This window comes from Pogonomyrmex barbatus, unplaced genomic scaffold (genome assembly GCF_055798465.1).
Source record: "Pogonomyrmex barbatus isolate J1 unplaced genomic scaffold, ASM5579846v1 scaffold3, whole genome shotgun sequence".
Lineage (NCBI taxonomy): Eukaryota > Metazoa > Arthropoda > Insecta > Hymenoptera > Formicidae > Pogonomyrmex > Pogonomyrmex barbatus.
In genome coordinates, this window is record NW_028297127.1 from 7,132,916 (window position 1) to 7,153,433 (window position 20,518).

At 31.6% G+C, this 20,518-nt stretch overlaps 2 protein-coding genes across 2 annotated transcripts; one reads left to right on the top strand and one right to left on the bottom strand.

Moving 5' to 3' along the window:
• The first annotated feature begins 953 nt into the window (after window positions 1-953).
• Window positions 954-15,875, top strand: Kal1 (anosmin-1 Kallmann syndrome 1). Its single transcript, XM_011641993.3, has 8 exons — window positions 954-1,372; window positions 4,206-4,330; window positions 11,227-11,419; window positions 11,824-12,159; window positions 13,812-14,008; window positions 14,321-14,465; window positions 14,581-14,792; window positions 15,337-15,875. Exons 1-8 carry the CDS (start codon window positions 1,297-1,299, stop codon window positions 15,571-15,573), a joined length of 1,521 nt encoding a protein of 506 aa, XP_011640295.1. The 5' UTR covers window positions 954-1,296; the 3' UTR covers window positions 15,574-15,875.
• A 74-nt stretch (window positions 15,876-15,949) lies between these two features.
• On the bottom strand, window positions 15,950-19,166 carry LOC105429268 (uncharacterized). Its single transcript, XM_089079693.1, has 5 exons — window positions 18,385-19,166; window positions 18,122-18,224; window positions 17,691-17,798; window positions 17,213-17,368; window positions 15,950-17,120 (listed from the first exon to the last, which is right to left on the bottom strand). Exons 1-5 carry the CDS (start codon window positions 19,164-19,166, stop codon window positions 17,061-17,063), a joined length of 1,209 nt encoding a protein of 402 aa, XP_088935819.1. The 3' UTR covers window positions 15,950-17,060.
• Between the last annotated feature and the right edge of the window lie 1,352 nt (window positions 19,167-20,518).

Consider the following 20,518-nt stretch of genomic DNA (forward strand, 5'->3'; position numbering starts at 1 on the left):
AATTATTTGTGATTTTATTATCTGCTTCAGGGAATGAAAATGCTAATAGTCACATATACTCTCTTTGTCAATTGAAATTATAGAAGTTTGCTAAGGGAAGTTGATTGGTAACTTTCTCACGCCTGAATGGTTACCCTTTGGAAAAAGAATCTCACGCCAAGTTGTTTTGACCTGCATAGTTACACGAGTGGCGTTCAAGTCCATTTTTGAAGAATGTTTCTAATATAGGTCACGTAAGGTGTTAAATGGTCATTATGAGTTAATATAAATATACACTGCATTCAAACAGTATAAAATGGTGATATCATTTTTGCACGTATTTAATTAATGTATACTTAATGCAAGTTAAAATTTATATAGACATTTGTGATAATTAATACTGTACTAAAAAAAATTTAATTCTTTTGAATGCATTTTCTCTATATATATTTCAAGTGACTATAAACTATATAAAAATTATTTTGTATCGTATTAAAACATAATATAAATAAAAATCTTTATTTATTTAATATATTTATTTAAATAAAATAATAAAATAATGCTTGAAATGTGGCATAAGGTTTTTTCACAGTCAACATATAAAGTTAGAAGTAACAAGCATAGTTAGAAGATTAAAGAAAGAATCCTCTTTTTTTTTTTTTTTAAGGGAATGGTCAAAGAGTGCTACCGTGTCCCCAAACGCGACAGGGACGTATAAAAGAAAGAAAAAAAGAAATAGGAAGGAAGTTCTCGTCGCGTTGGTTCGGCGAACACGCTCCCTGCGCGTGTGCTCCTTGCTTGAGCGCGAGCCAGGACCCTTCCTGAAGTTAATGATTCGGTCATTGCGATGGGTGGCAGTGGCGGTGGAGAGTGGTGGAAACGAAGTAGTGTGGGCCCGGCGTGTAGAGTAGGAGAAGAGTGCGCCAGGAGGGCGAGAGCAGGAGAGAAGGAGGATCGGACTGTAAAGGAAAGTAAGCCCGATCCCAGTTCGAACGCTTCGGTTCGATCTTACGGGTTTAGTCTTGAACGGCAGATTGTTACTGATTGTGGCTGATCAGGAGGATTCGAAATAGATATCCGAGGGCTAAATATCATCGTATACATACACACCGTATCTGTTATCAGGGGGTGAACAAACGTTACCACGTCTTTACGTCTTCTTTGAAAAGTAGACATCGCACCGTACGGGGACCAAACTCTTATCGTTTTCCCGGTCTTCCGAGGAGTGATTCTTGACGTTTGTCCGAAGAAAGAAATCCGCGAGATAAGATTCTCGGACCAAGTAGATTATCCTCCTGGAAGGCCACCGGCGATTCGATGCCGCACGCCGGCAGTCCGTCAGATATAGCTGCGAAGAGAAGGCGGAGGCAACAACTACCAGCCACCCTTAAAAGTATGTATGAGGAAGTGGGGTTGTAAAATGAAGATGCAACGCTTATTAATAGCAATATTTATCATTCAATGAAGGAAATGTCAATCGCTCTGCAAACTTTATTAATTTTATCTGCAACAATAAATTTTTATGTATTAATTTGAGATTTTTAATTCGATGTTGACTATAATTTAGTTTAAGAAAGCTATTTCTAAAACTGAAAGTTTTAATATTATATTTACTGTTTTTTTTTAATCTATCTGAATTTATTTCTCTTTATCTGCAATGTTGTATGAACATACATGTATATATATTGTAAGCATATACCTTTCAAATTATAAGTAATTAAGGAAACCCAATAAAAGCCGCACAAAAATTTTCACGTTCAAAATGAAGAAAAAATTTTAGAAATAAGGCTCCATGACATGAGACATATAAGACATTTCGCGTATTCGCAAAAAGCTAAAGTGGATTGACAAGAACCACTTACGGACACTGGTCTTGTCGAAGTACCGTTTTAACTCAAAGATTCTCGGTAGTATACCTTTAAAGAGTATTCCATTTATTACAAAAAATTGAAGGTTAACGATTGAAAAGTAAGATTGCGGATTAAACTTGTCATTAAACGTTTTTCACAGAGACAAAACCATCAATTTAATTTTATTAAAAAATCTATTTAATATATCGTGTAGTAATAAATTCAAAATGTATATTCCAATAATAATAATAATATTTTTGAACTATAAAAGTTAAACATTTATTACATTTTTACGAAAATTTTAAATTTATCGTATTTTATTAAAAAGCAATATAATTTATAAAAAGATGTTTATAAGTATTATTTATTTATGTATGTAAAAAATATGTATTTTTTAATATGTTTTTATATATATAAATAAAAAAAGTATGATCATTAATTAAATATAATAATTTCTTCCAAATAAGTTAATAACAATAATTTTTTATATAACATTTTAAAATAATTTAAACATGAGACAAAAAAAGAGGAAATGAGAATATCATATGATTAACCTCATTAATAATTCATTTACTATGCTAATTGATAATATTTGCAAAGTGATTAATATTATAATATAAGACTAATATTTTTTTCCTTCCTTCGAAAATCGGATAATATATTACGAAATACACTTTTTTGAAAAATATATTGAGATAAGAATAATGAACAAAGAGAGAATGTTAAGAAAAATTACAGTAAGATTAAACAGTGAAATAAATCTGGATTTTATATAAGGAATAAATAGAACAATTACCTTTGAAACAACTTTGCTTTAATTTACAATTTTAGCACTTGTAAATAATATTAGAAACATTTTTTTCTTGTAAAATAAAATTAACAGTTTAATAGAAATTAATTATGATAAGCGAGAATACATTCAATCTGTGTAGCATAAGCTTTGGAGCGTCAAGAGATCTGCGTTAATTAACGGGCCAGGTTCAGGCCATTAAATGTGCGAATTGACAACAGGCAAAAAATTAAGAGTTCATTATGTTTCCGTGACGTTCAATTGTCGCTGGTAATAGGCGACCCTTTCTCTGCCAGTCTCTCAAGAGGACGAGCACGTCCTTCTCGTTGAGGACAAGCATTGAAGTCACCGACAGGCGCGGTTCTCTTTGACAACCTATGTCGTAACACGAGTTCATCGTGTATTAATATTACGACTGATATTAACTATAGATAAACTTGAAGAAAAGACACGAAGAAATAAGATATGTTAATATTATAAATTATACAATAATTGCAAAAATTTTAAATTTCTTTATAATTTTTGTGTTGTAAACATTACATTAATAATAATTAGATAATTAATTCTATTTTTAAGATTAATTTAAATAACAAGGCAGTTTAATATTACTAAAGGATATTGTCACTTCTTTTCACGGAGCTTTTGTACATTTTTTTGATAATATTTGATCACGCAAGAGCTAACTCATGGCCTTTATTCCTTTTCCTCGTCCTCGCTTATCTGTACGATCGCTCGCTTACAAGTATGATCGATCGTGATCGTCACCGATGCTCATCGTTCTCTTTATCTTCGCGATCTCCGCCGTATCATTCCGGTTTCCGCATTTACGTGAACGACGAAAAAGCGGACGTGATCGCCTTCTTGTCGACAAGCCCCAATCGGAATTCCGAGGAGGCGCGTGGGATTGGTAGCGCAGGTAGCGTATGTGTTACGATCGCGATCGCGATCGCGATCGAGCGAACAAACGAGCGTGCGACCGCATGAATCGTATTTTTGCTAAAATGGAGAAACAATCTCTCCGGAGGAGCGGGCGGTCACGGTCGGCATGTTCGCCTGATGCGCCGCGAGTAAAAAAGGACGAATTCCTAAGACGAACTAAATTGCGCTCGGAGCTATCCCAGCGGGTAGCATACTAACGGCATACATACGTATCGCGCTTCCTTGGAATTACCGTCGTGGGAGGTAATGCCGATAGCGAGGAGTGATGTAGAGATGCACGGGGGAGAGCGCGAAGCGCTCATTAAGTATCCAATTCTTGTTGAAATTTTGCTTGTTTCTACGACGTAAAAGAGTTACATGTCAAAATACATGTATAAATGTGTGCGTTATTATTGCATAACGAATTTTTGAGGACCTCTCTCTCGCACCTTTTATCTTACTTGCTCTAATGCTCACTCAGATGAACCACTCGGAACGATTCGATCAATATCACCATATTCGTATCGATTACATTCATACATATCATACATATCACATTCATATCGATTCCTAAAGCTACACACGTTTGTGTGTATTAAAAATAAGGAAAAGAGTATACTCATAAAATTTCGCCCGATAGAAGAGTTAATAAACCGATGTCTGCGCAGAATGGTGGCCGTGGTGGTTGCTCCTACCAGGATGTTTGGCATCGTGGACGCGATATGTCGAGGAATACGACTCTATTAGAGTGGCCAGATGCGACGCTCGATGCGGGGAGAATCACCCTGACGAGGTATGTAGGATGAGAACACGTTACACAATCGAAATTATCTTAATCATATCTCGTTATTGATCTGTAACATTATTATCAACGATACATTATCATTTTATATACATAACATTATTATGTAATCTTACATAATGTATAATTTCTTTTATATTATATTATATTATATTATATTACTTTTATATTATATTATTACAAATTTCAACATAAAATTAGTTAACGCATAAAACTTTTTTAAACGTTTTAAAACACGCAGTAAAAACATTATTTAATAAAAATTTAAAGAATGTTATAAAATTTTAATAGTTGAATCTGAATGGAATAATGACAGGGTAGAAAATTAGCATCGCACATACAATTCATTATTCCCAACAAGCTCGATCGATTGTTGGTGCTTATGGCATCGACCTGGCGCGTCGCAATCAGGCGGAATAATCGCTTCGATTAATCAACGCGCTACATTGTACGCTGCTGTCCGAGTGGAGATCGATTTTAATTTCGATGGCCGATTCGACACTCGATAGCGTCGCTAAATAAACTGGTTCCCGCAACGCTTTGTCGCCTCTTGAGAGTCGCAGACCATCGATGATTCATCCAGGACTCGTCCAGGTTTTGCGAGTTCTCGCTCGCGTGTAATTAGTTATGCGAATTCGAGCGTCCCTGAGTCCGCGCCCACTTGAATCATCGTCACGCTCGACGATTTATGAGGCACGACGTGCCACCGGCCGTGGGACTAGACTCGCATGATGCTAATTCGGTAGTCGACAACGGCGGATCGATAACACTGTATTTAGGTCATCCGCCCGAAGAAACCTGTCGTAGCCTAAAATGTACGTTTCTCGTCTCTCAAGTGAAAAATATATTATTTCATCAGTTATTTCACGAACAGTTATTGTGCCTTTCTTCTCAAATGTGCACGCGTTAGGAGTTTCTGGAGAAAAATATTAAAATTATTTTCCCAGATAGCAATTTACAAAGGTTTGCCCCAATATCGGATGCTGATAATAATTAATAAAAAATAACTGCTAAATATATATATATATATATATATCGATACTTGAAAAACAGAATTGTCATTTGCATCAGTATCATTCATTGATGTTTGATTGCTATGAGCAGATCAAATACGAACATCGGTTCATATTTCTGATGTTGGTCTATCTGGATATATTCATAGTGTTTTGATTGTCAACTGGGCGATACGGATTTAAATTGTATTTTTCCGTTCGTAACAACATCTTGCGAATCTGAAACTATCAGGCGCGTATTACAAATGAAAATATGTTCATACGCAACGAGAGAGTTAAACATTTTAATTGGCGTTGGTCGAACGATAACATGAATACAAGCAACGACATTAGCATTGACTTACCAGCAATTTCGCCGCGGCACTTTATTGCTGATTTTTTTCACCGGTGTGTATACACACGTTATTACGGCAAACGATCCCGAAATAATTCCGGAGAGTCGTTGATGGGGTGGAGGCGGTTGAGAGGGCGGGTTGGGATGGTGGACGAAGGAATGACGAAGAGATAGCCCCCGAGCTCTGACTGGCGGCCAGCAATAAAGTTCCGAAGTAATGGCCTATAAAAGAGTTGTACCGTGCGCAACTCACTAAGTCCGGATGCGTACCTATGGCGCGCACTAGAAACGTATCTTCCAACATTATCGAAAACAGGTTCTTATCCCGAAGCACCGACGATCAATCTTCCCGATGGCACTCGACTGCATCGTGCGCTCTCGCGCAGCGCGTCGCCCTTCGGGAACTTCGCGAGTGCAACGAAACTTCCCGTTTCCGCCTTCAATCCTTGAAGAATCGGCGATCCTTGGCGGCGAAATTAATTCTTTCGTGTTTCTTATGCTGCATCCAACAATTATGCTGGTGGTAACAAACGTTGAATAAAGTCAGCTGATAATCTGTCAATATATGTATGTTTTACAAAAATTAAAAACTTCCTTTATCTTTGTGTTAAACTCGTTTTAATTAGAATCCATTTTATGTTAACATAATTATTAATTGGCAGAATCAATGAGCCATTTTGATAATTTTAATTTGTCTAGTTCACGAATGCAAAGCGTATTATTTAGAATATCAATTAGATTGCAAAGTTAAATTTTATCGATTTTTAGTTATTTTCAGAATAAAAATTGAATTATTTTGTTTTTTATTCTTTATTCAGCTTTTGAGAGATTAATATCTTAAATTTAATTTACATATAATTCTTAATTTATTTTTGTTAATTTTTTTAATCTTGTTAATTATTATTAATCTTGTTTTTATGAAAATTCATTTCTTATTTAACATGTTACTTTTAATTAACGTATGAAACACAAAGCATTCACAAAGCGTCATTATGTCGGCCGAGATATTTCGCGTATGTTCCACCGGAATTTATGGTATTTTTCTTTCCTCATCTGTTACGTAAACTTCCGGTTTTTTAAATGATGTTCACTGTTATTATAATTAACTGACGCAATCGCGGCTGTCAAACTCCGCTAAAAATATTTCCTTGACAAACGTGAATTCCATGATTTCAGCGTTGCTTTATTGTTGAATGTTGATTATTAATTATTTAATAATAATAAAAATATATGAGAATATACAAAAAAAAACAATTTGCAATTATCATATCATTTTACAAATAAAACATCGTTGATATAGTCATTAAAGCAAAGTAATTTTGCATATTATAAAACTGTAGAAGAAATCGGAAATTAAAAATATAATTTTCTACTATTATTACAATTAATTTCCTTAGAAAAAAATTTATTGAAAAATTCAATTTTGGAAATAATGTTTAATGAGCAGACATTTTTCACTATCAAAGCGGCGGCATCTTTTAATGCATTAATTAAAGAAAAAAAAAAAAGATAAACCACCGTTCTTATGACAATCGACTTCGTTAGCGTGACCATTATATTGCCAGGAATTCTAGCGGAAACTCATCCGTTCGTCGATCAAATGCGAATTCCATGCGCGGCGCTCTTTCGATTGTTAATTATCGGTGTCGTTGCGGGGGAAAAAGATAAGTGAGAAGAAACGAAGTACAAAAGAAAGAAGAAGACGAAGCGACAAGAAAACGATGCTGGTGAATCGCCAATGGGCAATATAATTTTCTTAACGACGGCGATCGGCGGTCAGCCAATTCTCGCGATGAACTTCGATGGAAGACCGCCTCGACTATACCGATCTTAATGAATACTTCAAACTGCGATCCTCGCGAAGTCTTTAATTGGGATAGTCTACCGATGCGAGGAAGATTGAGAGTAAGAGAGACGAAAAGAAAGCCGATCCGCGGGGGAGGCGGAGAAAGATGGAGCAAGGATCGGCGTGCATGATTTTTCAGTATTGCCGATCGACACTATCGCCGATCTTTGCGGCGGACTACATTAGTCTCCTGCCATACCCTAATCTTCGCGATCAGTTCACGATGGCCGCGCGCTCCAATCTTCACGAAGAAGCTTTCGACTGGAACAGATCGGTCTCTGCGCGCCTTCGGCACGTCGACAAAGAGGACGATGCTTCTTTGCCAGTACAGAGTGGGACAGAAGAGTGAGATGTGGTGAACTTCATTAGCCTTCTTGTACATCTTTGATCCGCGTGATCGCTTCGAATATCATTCGACGATCTCGATGCGCATTGGCGAAGTTAATTCTTCGACCGTGACGACGCTTCATCAGATCTCGTACTTCGGCTCATCTTTTTACGCCCCGAGGACGATTATCACTTGCAATGCGAGTATCACGAAACTGATGATCCTCTATTTATTTTTTTTATGATGCGTGTAAAAAAAATATATATGTTACAAAAATCAGAATAGAATAGCTTAATCTCTTCGGGGAACTTAATTTATTTTTAAAATCTAATTTCTTTATAAAACATTTTAATGTTATAAAGAGTTTATATTCTCACAATTCTGTATTATACTATAGGAGAAAGGGAATACATCTTTATACTTATTATTTTACTAATAATTTCAAAACATTAGCAATAAATTAAGATATAAAAATATAATAAAATTCTATTGTATGGTATAATTTTGATAATATGTAATAATAATTTAATAAATAATAATAATTTAAATAGAAAATAAGAATAAATTTTAATAATACTACACTATAGTGATTCTGTAATATTCTTGTTTAACTCGTAACAAATCTCAACCAATCGACAATGGAACGCGGAAGCTAAGCTACTGATCAGTTCTGTATTTTTATGAAAAAGTCGAGAGAGAGAGAGAGAGAGAGAGAGAGAGAGAGAGAGAGAGAGAGAGAGAGGTCAAAGAGGTTTTACCTTGTGTAAGAAATTATTTAAAATATTATCTGTAACTAAAAAAATAGTTCCCTTCTCTCTTTCTTGAAATGAGATAAATAATCTGTTAAGATAATTTGATATACAGATGATAAGTATGCTATATCTAATATATGTGAAATACATCTATATATCTATATGTATATCTATATGTGTATATCTATATCTATATGTATATACATATGAAGAAAAATAAATGCTATATTAGTTTTTATAGAGATTTCTAGAGCAGGAAACTTTTCTTTAATTGCAAAGACATTTTCTGTTTTAATTAATAATTTTTTTCTTTTATATGAACTATTAAATAAAAAATCATATATCGCTTTAATTGTTTCTAACCATATACTTCCGTTCTGCGAAACAATCAGTGCGATCGTCGGAAGCTGATTCGGATATTGCCCGAGGAGTCCCCGAGAGTTCTCTGAGAAAGGGAGCAAGTATAATAAAGGGGTAACGCGATATGTATGATTTTGCTAACAATACTGATCGCGGCGCTACCGGCGATGCGACCCTCGCATTGTGAACTTTATTAGCTGGTCAACGGCCTCAGGCGATCACGCCGTCGGCGTCGACGACGCCGTTCGGTGCAGAGTGCTGCGGGTTCGATTTGCTCGACGTGTTCGCTTCCCTCTAAAGTAAAAAGTAGGCCAATAAGTAAACGAACCAGTTTCCTCGACCGTTCGAATGACATATGTCGCAGTCGTAACAGTGCGATAACGAATAACCGTTCCCAAGAATGTTCTTGAGTTTCCTCCGGGAAGAGTCCGTGATTTGTCACTTTGCAAATCTTATCAGAACCTGCCGCAAAGACCAGTCATAGCTATGTATTGGTACTTATGTATTATCGTCGATCTCATGACTTTTGGATTTAATATGATCAACAGCTAAACCTTGTGAAACTTTCTAACGACAATCATATCAAAGAAATTTCCAAAGGAAAGCTTGTATTTTTTTCATCCTTTGTTTCTTTACGTTTTCATTGTTTTTTTATTTTGTCAATTAATTGTACTCTACAAACAGTTTTTGTTCAAAACTGTCGATAAAAATACATTGATTAGTTGTCATATTTATATGCCGCAAAATTCAATAGATGCATTACGACGTAAGCAACCTCGTCAAGTCCGTTTGTTTGCTGTGAGAATAACCGTACGTTCCCTTCAAGTGATTCTTTATGGCTTATACAATAACATACACGTGTCACTAGACGATATAGCAGACTATAAACCAACCAACATCCGGCATAGATTTACGAAGAAAACGTACTGTGTTACGATCATAAACAACAACTCGCGATTCTTTTTTTTTTTTTCGATGTATACGTAACATTGTATTCTGATGAAGTTATTGATGGAGCTATCACGATCTCGAAATTTGATACGATGTATTTATTTTAATGACTTAACTTTGGAAATTTGCCGTCAGTCGCTATTAAGTTTAACGACTCGCACTTTGCAAACACCATGTTATGCTTGTAATCATACGTCTTACAACGTCGTCGATGTTTATCTTAAATGTTGCATTTTTTGGTCGACTTGGTCGGACCGGCTTTCTCGCGTCTACATTGTACGAAAATGATGACGGCATAAAAAACACCGCAACGCGCGCGAATTGGAACGCGCATTAGGTTGAAATATATATGAAAGGGCATTTTCGTCCTGGACGATCAGGAATACGCCCCGGGGCTCGTTTAAAGAAATCCGAACTCGCATCTGAACGGAATCGAGGAGCGGCAGTTTCGTAACTACGTAGCAAGGGATTGGCTTCCACGAAAATGGCAGAGAAGCTCTCAATCGCGGCCGAACTCGACATCGGCGGCGATTTGTTATATCTTTATTTTTTTTTTTTCTTTTTATACGGCGATTGGCCGTATCTTTTTCGGAACTGACAGGATTGGATCAGATCGCGGATGGAGAGCAGATCGAAAGCACTTCGATTAAGATGGAATGCAATGAAGCTGACCTTGATAAACTTGCTTCACTGAAAGAATGGTGAAGAAATAATTTTGTATGAATCATTAGATACAACGTGATATAAATTAATAAAAATAATTATATAACATTTTACTTTAAATTCAAAGAATAATAATGTCAAAGAAACATTTTCTACTAGATCTGCTAAAGATTATCAGTAATTATTTAAGTTAATATATTTAAATAATATTATTTTTTATTTTCCAAATATTTTAATATTGAAATTACAACGTTAATATTTCACTGACCGCATAAGATTTTATAACAGTAATGATTATAAACATTTGTTTAATCAAATTTCATTAACAAATTTAAAAAATAGCAATTCTTTTTGCATTCTGCTTGCATCGTGCTGTTGATTTTACATTGTGTATCAAATTATATTTTTAATATTAAAAACAATGATATGCAGTACAAAATTTAGATCTCCTAGCTACATATATCAAAACAAATGCTAAGATTAAATAAGAAAATAAATAAATAGATAAATAGATAAATTTTTATAAAATTATAATAATTTTTGAATGCTGTATATACTTTGATATATAAGAAATATTAAAAATAAGTTGCACCAAAAAGAAGAAATCTTTTCTCACCACATATTTATTGTCAAACCGTAGTGTGTAGAAAATTGTCTGGCATCGAATTACACAAAACCCGGTTATTGTCCCGAGAGAATGTCCATGACGCCTTTCGAAGCTGCTTGCTTGGTTGCCTGCGTCGACGACTCGCGCTGTCCGGATTTGGCAAAGTGTTGCTCCCACGATTGCGGCATCACGTGCATGCATCCCATCGGTTTGGATAGTCAAAACGGTGAGTGAATAATTATTATGTAAATCATGTGTTTTCATTTATAATGATATTTATGCAGATTAACAATTTTGTAAAATGCTGAAAGAGTCATAAAAATGAAGGACTTTTCAGAAATTAAGTTTCAGAAATACATCCGGTAATAAGACCTTGCGTTTAATTTCAAGGAAATTCTATTTTATTCTATATCTCGATTCTATTTTAGCTTGTAACTTAAGATTGAATGATAATAAGATATTTAACATAAAAAAAATGTGTGAAAATGACAAATCGACGAATCTGTGACTTATATTGATATTTTTGCTAGATAAATATCAATTGTAAATTGACTTAGAAATTTGTCAATAAAACATAGTTTGCTGATTTTATGCTAAGATTATAAAATGATGCTTTTCAATTTAAATTAGATCTGCCGGCTGTGCCCGAGAATCTGCAGATACAACAGCAAAAGAGGAACTTGGTACTTCTAACGTGGCGCAACGGCAGGCCAGGCATCGGTAATATGTCCGCTATCGACAACGATGGGGATGTCCGGTATTTGGTGGAGGAACGTCATTTGGTCGGTCCCAGATATTTGGAATCCAGGCTGAGTTCCTGGGCTGTATGTCACGTGTCGACGAAACCGCACGCGACCCTCCGAGGTAAACTGAAAACAGGACATTGGTATCAGTTTCGTGTGGCGGCTGTCAATGAAAATGGATCGCGCGGATATTCACAACCCTCGAGACCTTTTAAAACGAAAGGTGAGTCTATCTAAACGAGATAAAAGGAAATCCCCTGCGGGAGTTTATTCGCGATTAATTACTATTTTAATCACATCATTCAAATTAAAGCAGAAACGAATTTTGTTTATATAAAATAATATATGATTTAATCAACGTAATGCTATATATAGCAAAGAATGTAATGCATATGTGGAAATTTAGTGGCAAGAATGAAAACAGTGTGAGATTACAACTTGCAAATGTAATAAGTTCTACATTCTTATTTTATGGTTATTATTATCGAGTTTTATTAATGGCCCAATGTCAGCCTTCGGGACCATTTAAGCCCGTCATTCCTGCATTCTAAATTGACACAGGAAAACAACAATTTAAGGAAGGCTAGAGCTATTATGGCTGATTGTTCGAACTTGTGGAACAACTCGTCTCACGCGAGATCGACATGCGTAATATACCGCTGAAGAAAATTTACCTGAGTATATTTATGTTTGAGGACTGTTTGTTTGTTGACTTGAAATTCGGGCCATTAACCCGCAGTGAAAAGTTTCAGAATCATGTTAATCGGTTGTACAAATCGTCATGGTAAGTATTGCTTAATGTTGATCTTTCGCACGCAAATTAAGCTTTACAAAGTGAAGGTCAATGGATAACGCAAGAACAAACATACCATCGAAAGGTCGCAGGTATGTATGACGCGATTCGACAAAAGAAAAAGTACTCGTGATAATAAGTATAGATATTAGCTTAATTATTAATAAACGGTACTAATAAATCCTAGTGTCAATTATTATCTTAAGCGGATCTGAAATTGATCGTTAATATGTCTTCACATAAACTTTCCGCCTCCATCACGATAATGCCAAACAGGTTTCACAAAAAAGAACCGATAATTAGTATAATGAACGGGTCACGCATCAACAGATCATGCAAAACCGGATTAAGCATTCCAGTCATCCCTAAACACATAAAGAATCAGCTAGAAGTCTCATCTGTGCGATTATTATTCCAAATCAGAATCGAAAGGATTTATTTTATTTATCAATATTTATCAATATTTTTGTACACATTATTAAAAAACATTTTGTATTCGTATGTAAATAAAATAATTTTTAAAATATTTTTTTATTAAATATTTTACGATTCACGTTGAATTTATTTATCAAATGTGTATCACATGTATTATTAGAAAAAAATTTAAGTGAAAAAGAAGTTATTAAAAATCCATTAATGTTATAAATATCAAGCGGCCATTTTTGATCACTTCTATTTTTTGAAATAAAACTTTTTTTCTATTAAAGATACAATTTGCAAGTTTTATAATTTTTCGTCAATTATTCTTTTTATTATAATATTAAAATCCAAAAGATATTTATGTCATCTTTGATACTATAAAAAAATATCAATTTAAAAAAATAGAAGTCATGAAAATGGTCGCTTGATACTTTTAATGTTGTAAGTATTAATTTTTTAAACAACTTTTGTGTATTATGTATAAAAAAAAATATGTTTCTTAATAAAAATTGCAATGTCGCAATTTATTGCAACAAGGAATTACCTTCTTTATTATGTTCTCTCTGGAGAATATATTCATAAAGCATATAATCATATGTTGTAATTAGCATTATACTGCGAAAAAGCAATGAACTCAATGGTATCTTCTTGATCGATTGCAGAACCACGGAATCCGAAGGAACCACAGAACTTGACTTTGTCTAACGCACGGCTCATCGGTGAAAAGCTGCGTATTAATTTACGATGGGTTAAACCGGCGTCAGATGTGCCGATATCGTTTTACAAAGTATTCTGGAGCAGATTTATTCATGGACCAACAAACGATTCCATTCTCGTCTATCATAAAACAATTCTTAAAGTAAATTCTCTTTATCTTTAACAAGACACTTTGAAATATTTCTTTTAATCATTGAGCTTAATGTATAATAAAATGTGAAAAGAATTAGAGTAACCCTTTCGTTAAATAATTAAATGTAAACAAAAGTTTAAAAGTATTATTCCGATACATGCAATTTTTATTAAAGCATCCGAAATAAAAGAGATTTAAATTGTGTTTTACATTATTACATTATTAAATATATGATATATCCTAATTTTGAATATTTGAGCTCTTGCTGACAATTTTTTTAAGTGGATACTTTTACGTAATTGCGATTTTTATGTTTTTCAGGACAAGACTTGCTATGAGCTAAAGAATCTGGAATTTAAGTGCCAGTACTTCCTTCAGGTGCAAGCGGTGGCGATGTACGGCGGTCGACGTCTTACTTCGCGCAAGGCGTCGAAGGTCTTCAACAGCACCGATTATATGGCGTACGGTAAGATATCATACTCGATCCTCGATAGCGATAGCTCGTCAGTCCTTCCCTCAATCTCCCTTCTAAGTCCAGTGTAGTCGGGATAACCAACGAAAGCAGTGACCTTTCATTGAAGCCGACGTCGGGAGACGTTCCCGCAGGTGCGAGCGAACGCAGGCTGGTCTTCATGTGCGTCACATGAATTGCCACTGTGGAGAAGTCAGAGCGCGTTTAGTTTGGTCGGCGAGCAGCGATGCTAGCATGTATAATGTCACCTGGCAAGAGGAATCCTGTTCGCGTGAAAGAAATCCAGAACGACAGAAATTTGCTGCTTGGAAAGTAGTACAGGTATGTTTGATTTGAGAGTCTTTTGCCGCATCTTCTCGCGAGGAATATTATACTGTAGCAGATTCTTAAAAATGTAGCTTAAAAAAAGCGCATAGAATATACCTTGATGTAAAATTGTGAATTTGATTTGATTTTTATAACTTTATATATATATATATATATATATATATATATATACAGTCAACAATGTATGCAAACAAAATAGAAAAAAATCATAGAATTTATAAAAACGCTGTTTTTAAAAGGATATATTTAAAGTTCTAGCTTTTAATATTCATTTTAATTATTAGAATTGTGATAGTGTGCATGCAGGTAAGTGTACGAATAAAATTTTATATATAATTCAAAAATATTATCAAAAATATTTTAAGTTATTATTGCATCAAAACAATTGATATTTATTTCAATTTTTGATCGTAGAAAAATTAATATTTAAATTGGTATAAATAAAAAACATATTAAAAAATTTGAATAATTTGAAAAAACATAAGAATATGTTTCCAAATATATATCTCATTTCTACCTTGTACAATTAATTTTTTAGACATCGCATTATGATCTACGACAACTTCGAAATGACTGTATGTACAGCGCGAATATACGAAATATATTGAAGAATGGCGAAAGTGTTGGTTATGGGACCAGTATAGAATTCTTCGCAACCGGATGTCAAAACGATCAAAAACAACGGAAGTATTCGCGAGGAAAAGCAATGCGATGCAAAACAAAGTCATCTAGATCCATAAAGCAATTTTCCGGTTTATTTGTGATAAATAAATAAGTAAATAAATTTTGCCAATGTATAAATCAAGGAAATGATATTATGTAAGCTGTAATTATAACATGTAACTTACGAAGATAATAATAATAATTTTTTTATGGCTTATAATATTATAACATTTTATATTTCAATTGTACCTTATGTGGAAAGTTACATTAATAATAGTATTCAAGAATTGTAAAAACTAATGTAAAACAATTTTAAATGACTTTTTTTAAAGAAACTGTGAGATTTTTGCAATTGTTCACAAATTTTTTTACTTAAATTTTCTTTTTAATAAAAATTCAACAGATGATATCAAATTTCCAATATTATTATTTTCATATTTTATTAAAAAAAAGATAATCTGTTTATATCTATTAACAAATCTATTATCGACCTAAATGTTAAACAAAGTGCAGATCGAAAAAGATAATCATAATTTAAACTCAAAAATTTTATTTGCATTTTTCACACCAAAATGTGTCTCCAAATTAGATGTTTTTATTTTTTAAAGGATATTTTAAAGGATATATAAAATAGCAAAGAATTTAAAAAAAAACGTGTTATAAGTCGTTTCGTAACAATTAGTTACATATATTACATTATTTTTAAATGATAAAGAATATTTGGAACAGAAAAAGATAAATATATTATATAAATATATTTCGCGAGATATAAATCGCGAATTGACATATATATTTAATGAAATATATATTTCTTTTTTTATTACTTAAATAATATATAAAATAAAAATTACATTTATGTACATTCATGTACATTCAAATGTATATTTATTTTAAAAATAAGATGTTTCTTTTTAAACTTACTGCGATTTACTGTATTTTTAGACTCTTAATATTTACAGAGCAAAATGATATAATAAAAATGATAATATTTATTCTTTATCATTTAATTATATAAATCTGATATACAAATAATAAATTGTAAAGCAATTATATTTTTATGCATGATAAATAGATTTTTATAAAAAATTGGATTGGTTTTATTTGACTCATTATTGATATGATTTATATGTTCAAATTTGAAATATTGAAATTAACTATTTATTAAAAAAGAAATGTTGTTGTTTTAGAATTGTTTAAGTTCTTACAATATATCAATAAAAAGTATTTAAATAAGATGCTTACATATAAGATGCTTACATATATAATAAGAATATTATTTAACAAAAGAAGTTTTTAATAATGATATAAAATGTCTATTTTATATCATTTTACTGCACAATAAAATAAATTTTAAATTACATTACATACCATCATTATGGATAAATTATTTTTTTTTCTATATTTTATTAATATCTAAAAAATTTATTTATAGCCCAATAAAATCATTAATCGATTATTTTCATATACTTCTTTTACTGAAACAAAAATTGGCAACACATTAAATTTGAACGTGTATAAATTATTTATACATTTATTATTTATTATATTTACCTTATAAAATAAAGTTTTTCGTTCTATTTAAAAATGTTTGCAATATATTTATTGTTTTTTAACAATTTTTAAACATAAAACAGCAATTGAATATGCCTGATTCATAATCTGGAATATTGTTAGCAAGATTTTGGGAAAATTTTGATAATATTTTTACAATATAAGCAGGTAAGTGACAGAATAAATGCGTATAATCTTACCGTCATAAATGATGGCAGGGAAATATTAAACTTCTCAAATGCCGCGAGTTTGCACTCTAAATTATTAGCCAATATCATTAACATGAATTTACGTTTTAATGACGATTCAAATTGATACCAATTTTCATGAAATGCCACTTCCGTCATTTTTATACTCTAAATTAGATATAGAAGCTAATATAATATAGTTATTAATAAAAGTTTAAATAAAAACATTAAAACATTATTAACTTCAAAAATAATAATTTACATATTGTAATTATTTTTTTGCTCAAATAAGAAATCTGCAACAATAATTTACAAATAATATATCTCAAAAAGTTAAATATTCTCTTTTAAAATATTTATTTTGTTTTGTTATATTATATTTGAAAAAATTATATAATAAATAGTAATTAAAGAATATTTTGTAAATTCGTTACGTAATTATTGACAGAAAATAATATGTAATAAAATATGTATTACAATGAAAACTTACTGCATCTAACAATTTTTGTACATTAGAACATAGAATGTAAAATTGTATTATTTCGCCAGATGCAAAAAAAACCATTGCAATCCGTTCAACAAAAGTCGTCAACAACGCCTAGAAATTTAAAAAAAAAAAGAATATGATATTACACTCTTACCTTATATATTATAACTTATACAATACAGATATTAAAAATTTATTCTTTTTTAATTATATTTTAATTACATTATAGTTCATATTTTAATTACATTATAATTCATAATGTTTTAAAACAAGAGTTGACATCTAATATTCAAATTTTTTTTAAGTCATATAATTTAATATTATTAAAATAAAAATATTTTCTGTGCAAAACGCCGTTAATAAATAATAATAATTTACACATTTTAAATTACGAAGAAAAGATTTTTAAAATAAGATTAATAAATATTACTCACTGTATTACTTAGCATGACTCCAACAAAAGAGAACCGCAAGACGCTATTCACATAAATCAAACTGAAGTTTAAGGATAGCAGCTTCTTTAACATAGACGACAAACTGAAAATATATATGATACAAACACATAAGAATATAATATTAAAAACAATTTTAATTGCATAAATGATAACTTAATAATAATTGAATTAATCAAAACAAAGCAAAAATAGTTCCAAAACAATTAGCAGATTAATACGATAAATATTTGCAGATTACTTACTAAACTACGGTGTTGTGATGTCGACATACTGCTTTTATCTCTGTTTCTGCCCATGATTTTGTTTTAGGATGATGTTTCTGTTGAGAATTATTATAATTGTCTTCCGAATACTCTTCTTGAAATATGTTTTCAAGCTTCATCGCAATGTAGCGATATTGTGCTGTCATCAACAGCACAAAATTCAACATGTAAATATCCACCGCGACTTTTTTTCCAACAATAAATATGCTGCAGATTGTCAACATTATTTCGCCTAATAAGAAAATTTCTGTTGAAAATGGTTGTTTGGAAATAGCAAACGGTAATCTAAAATCCTCGTAAAAGAAAGAACTCTTCTTGAAAACTGAAGTAAACGGCACGCCGATCCAAATTGTGCTGGTTATTATGCCGGACAGCCAATAAAACTTGAATGGAGAATGCATCAGTTTTAGAGATGATATCACGATACGTCTCATAGTTTCGTCCTGAACGTGAAGAATGTCATTCATATTCTGGATAAACTTTTTCACGAGATTTCTTTTTGTATGAATACGCACAACCATGAAGAATACTTCTACGATGAACACGGTGCCAATCATACCATCACTTATAGCTTTTGCCTTTGGCACCAACATGAAACCAAAGAAGAACCCGATGACTATGATTATAAGTATCAACCATATAACGGCGCTATATATTTTCCAACTAATTCCAATTGACGAATTATCTGCTGTCATTGGAAACAAATTGCCAGAAATCATGTTTGTTCGCACGTTTAGGAGATTTACATTTTGAAAGTCCATGATTCCTCGATATTATTTTTTTTAAATCATCAAATTTGTTGTATAAAAATAGATCGATTTTTTTATGAAAACAGAACACTCGGTCTTTCTGATGCTTAAGTGCTATTTTATACCACTGTGAGTTTAAAACTGAGTGTAACTACTCATATTGAACTCTTGGCTTATGCCATTAAGTGTACGTTATTATGCTATTTAGAAAGAATATGTTGGTTTAGTTAACTATAATTCTTAAAAGTAACTCCCTGAAAACTTTCTTTTTAAATAGAGGGAAAGAAAATTTATAACTAATGACACTTAATGATCAAAGTTGTTCGTAGAACACTGGCTCATGAAACAAATAGCTATCTTTAGTATTAAACTTACTTCTACTTTCTGTTCCCCATACTACTTGTCATACATGATATTATTTTACAAATGAAAATAAGCAGTTCTGCGGTTGATTATAAAGGTCGTTGATAGATCACTTTCGATTTTTAATTTTTAAAGATATGTTATTCCAATATGTATATAATTCTTACTATCTCTTAATTGTTATTAATATATTATGCATATGTATAATTTTTTAAATTATTAAGTGATACTGTGATTATTGTTTACTAGTACAGTAGATTAATTATTCCTGGCGATGTTGCGTATATCTCTCGTTAAATAATAATTTCATACATATAGATACATACTATATATAGAAGTAATAAGAAAGTTCATTAATAAATGTTGCAATGACAGTTATTGCAATGATGATTATTATCTCTCTCATTATATTTATTGCAATATGATGTACAGTTATTTAGATTTCATTCGTAGATATTGCATTAGTAGAGGAGCAATCTTGTTAACTATTGTAGAGCACAAAATATGAAAAACTAGTAAAATTTTAAATGAATTTTAACTATTAATAAGAATGTCTAATGCGCATTACTTTGATTAAAATATTAATAATATGTAACATGTTAAATGAAATTTGGATATATTGTTCTATAAAGTGTTCTATAAAGTTTCCAAAGTGTTTTAAAATGAATTTGTTAAAGAAAATTTTTTCTATCATTGAATTTATTTTAAAAATATAATTATTTTATTTGCAACAATATATGAAAATTACTAAACTAATTTAATTCAAAAATAATTAAATTAATTTAATTAATAGATTAATTTAATAAGATTAATTGAATTTAAAACATAGTTGAATTAAAAACTATGTCAGCATAAATAAATATAAAATATATCACATGTTTAATAAATTATAATAACTTGTGATAATTTTATGTTTATCTGCAATACTAAATAGTAGTTGTTTTAAAATGTTGAATTTAAAAATAAAAGAAGCAAAATTTAAGTTTCAAGATATTGTTTAT

Coding starts and splice junctions, on each gene's coding strand:
- Kal1 (XM_011641993.3), top strand. CDS start 1,297: ATGCCGCACGCCGGCAGTCCGTCAGATATAGCTGCGAAGAGAAGGCGG. Junction 1,373..4,205: donor ACTACCAGCCACCCTTAAAA/GTATGTATGAGG, acceptor ATGTCTGCGCAG/AATGGTGGCCGTGGTGGTTG. Junction 14,009..14,320: donor ATCATAAAACAATTCTTAAA/GTAAATTCTCTT, acceptor TATGTTTTTCAG/GACAAGACTTGCTATGAGCT.
- LOC105429268 (XM_089079693.1), bottom strand. CDS start 19,166: ATGGACTTTCAAAATGTAAATCTCCTAAACGTGCGAACAAACATGATT. Junction 18,225..18,384: donor CATCACAACACCGTAGTTTA/GTAAGTAATCTG, acceptor ATATATTTTCAG/TTTGTCGTCTATGTTAAAGA. Junction 17,369..17,690: donor TACAAAAATTGTTAGATGCA/GTAAGTTTTCAT, acceptor TATCTAATTTAG/AGTATAAAAATGACGGAAGT.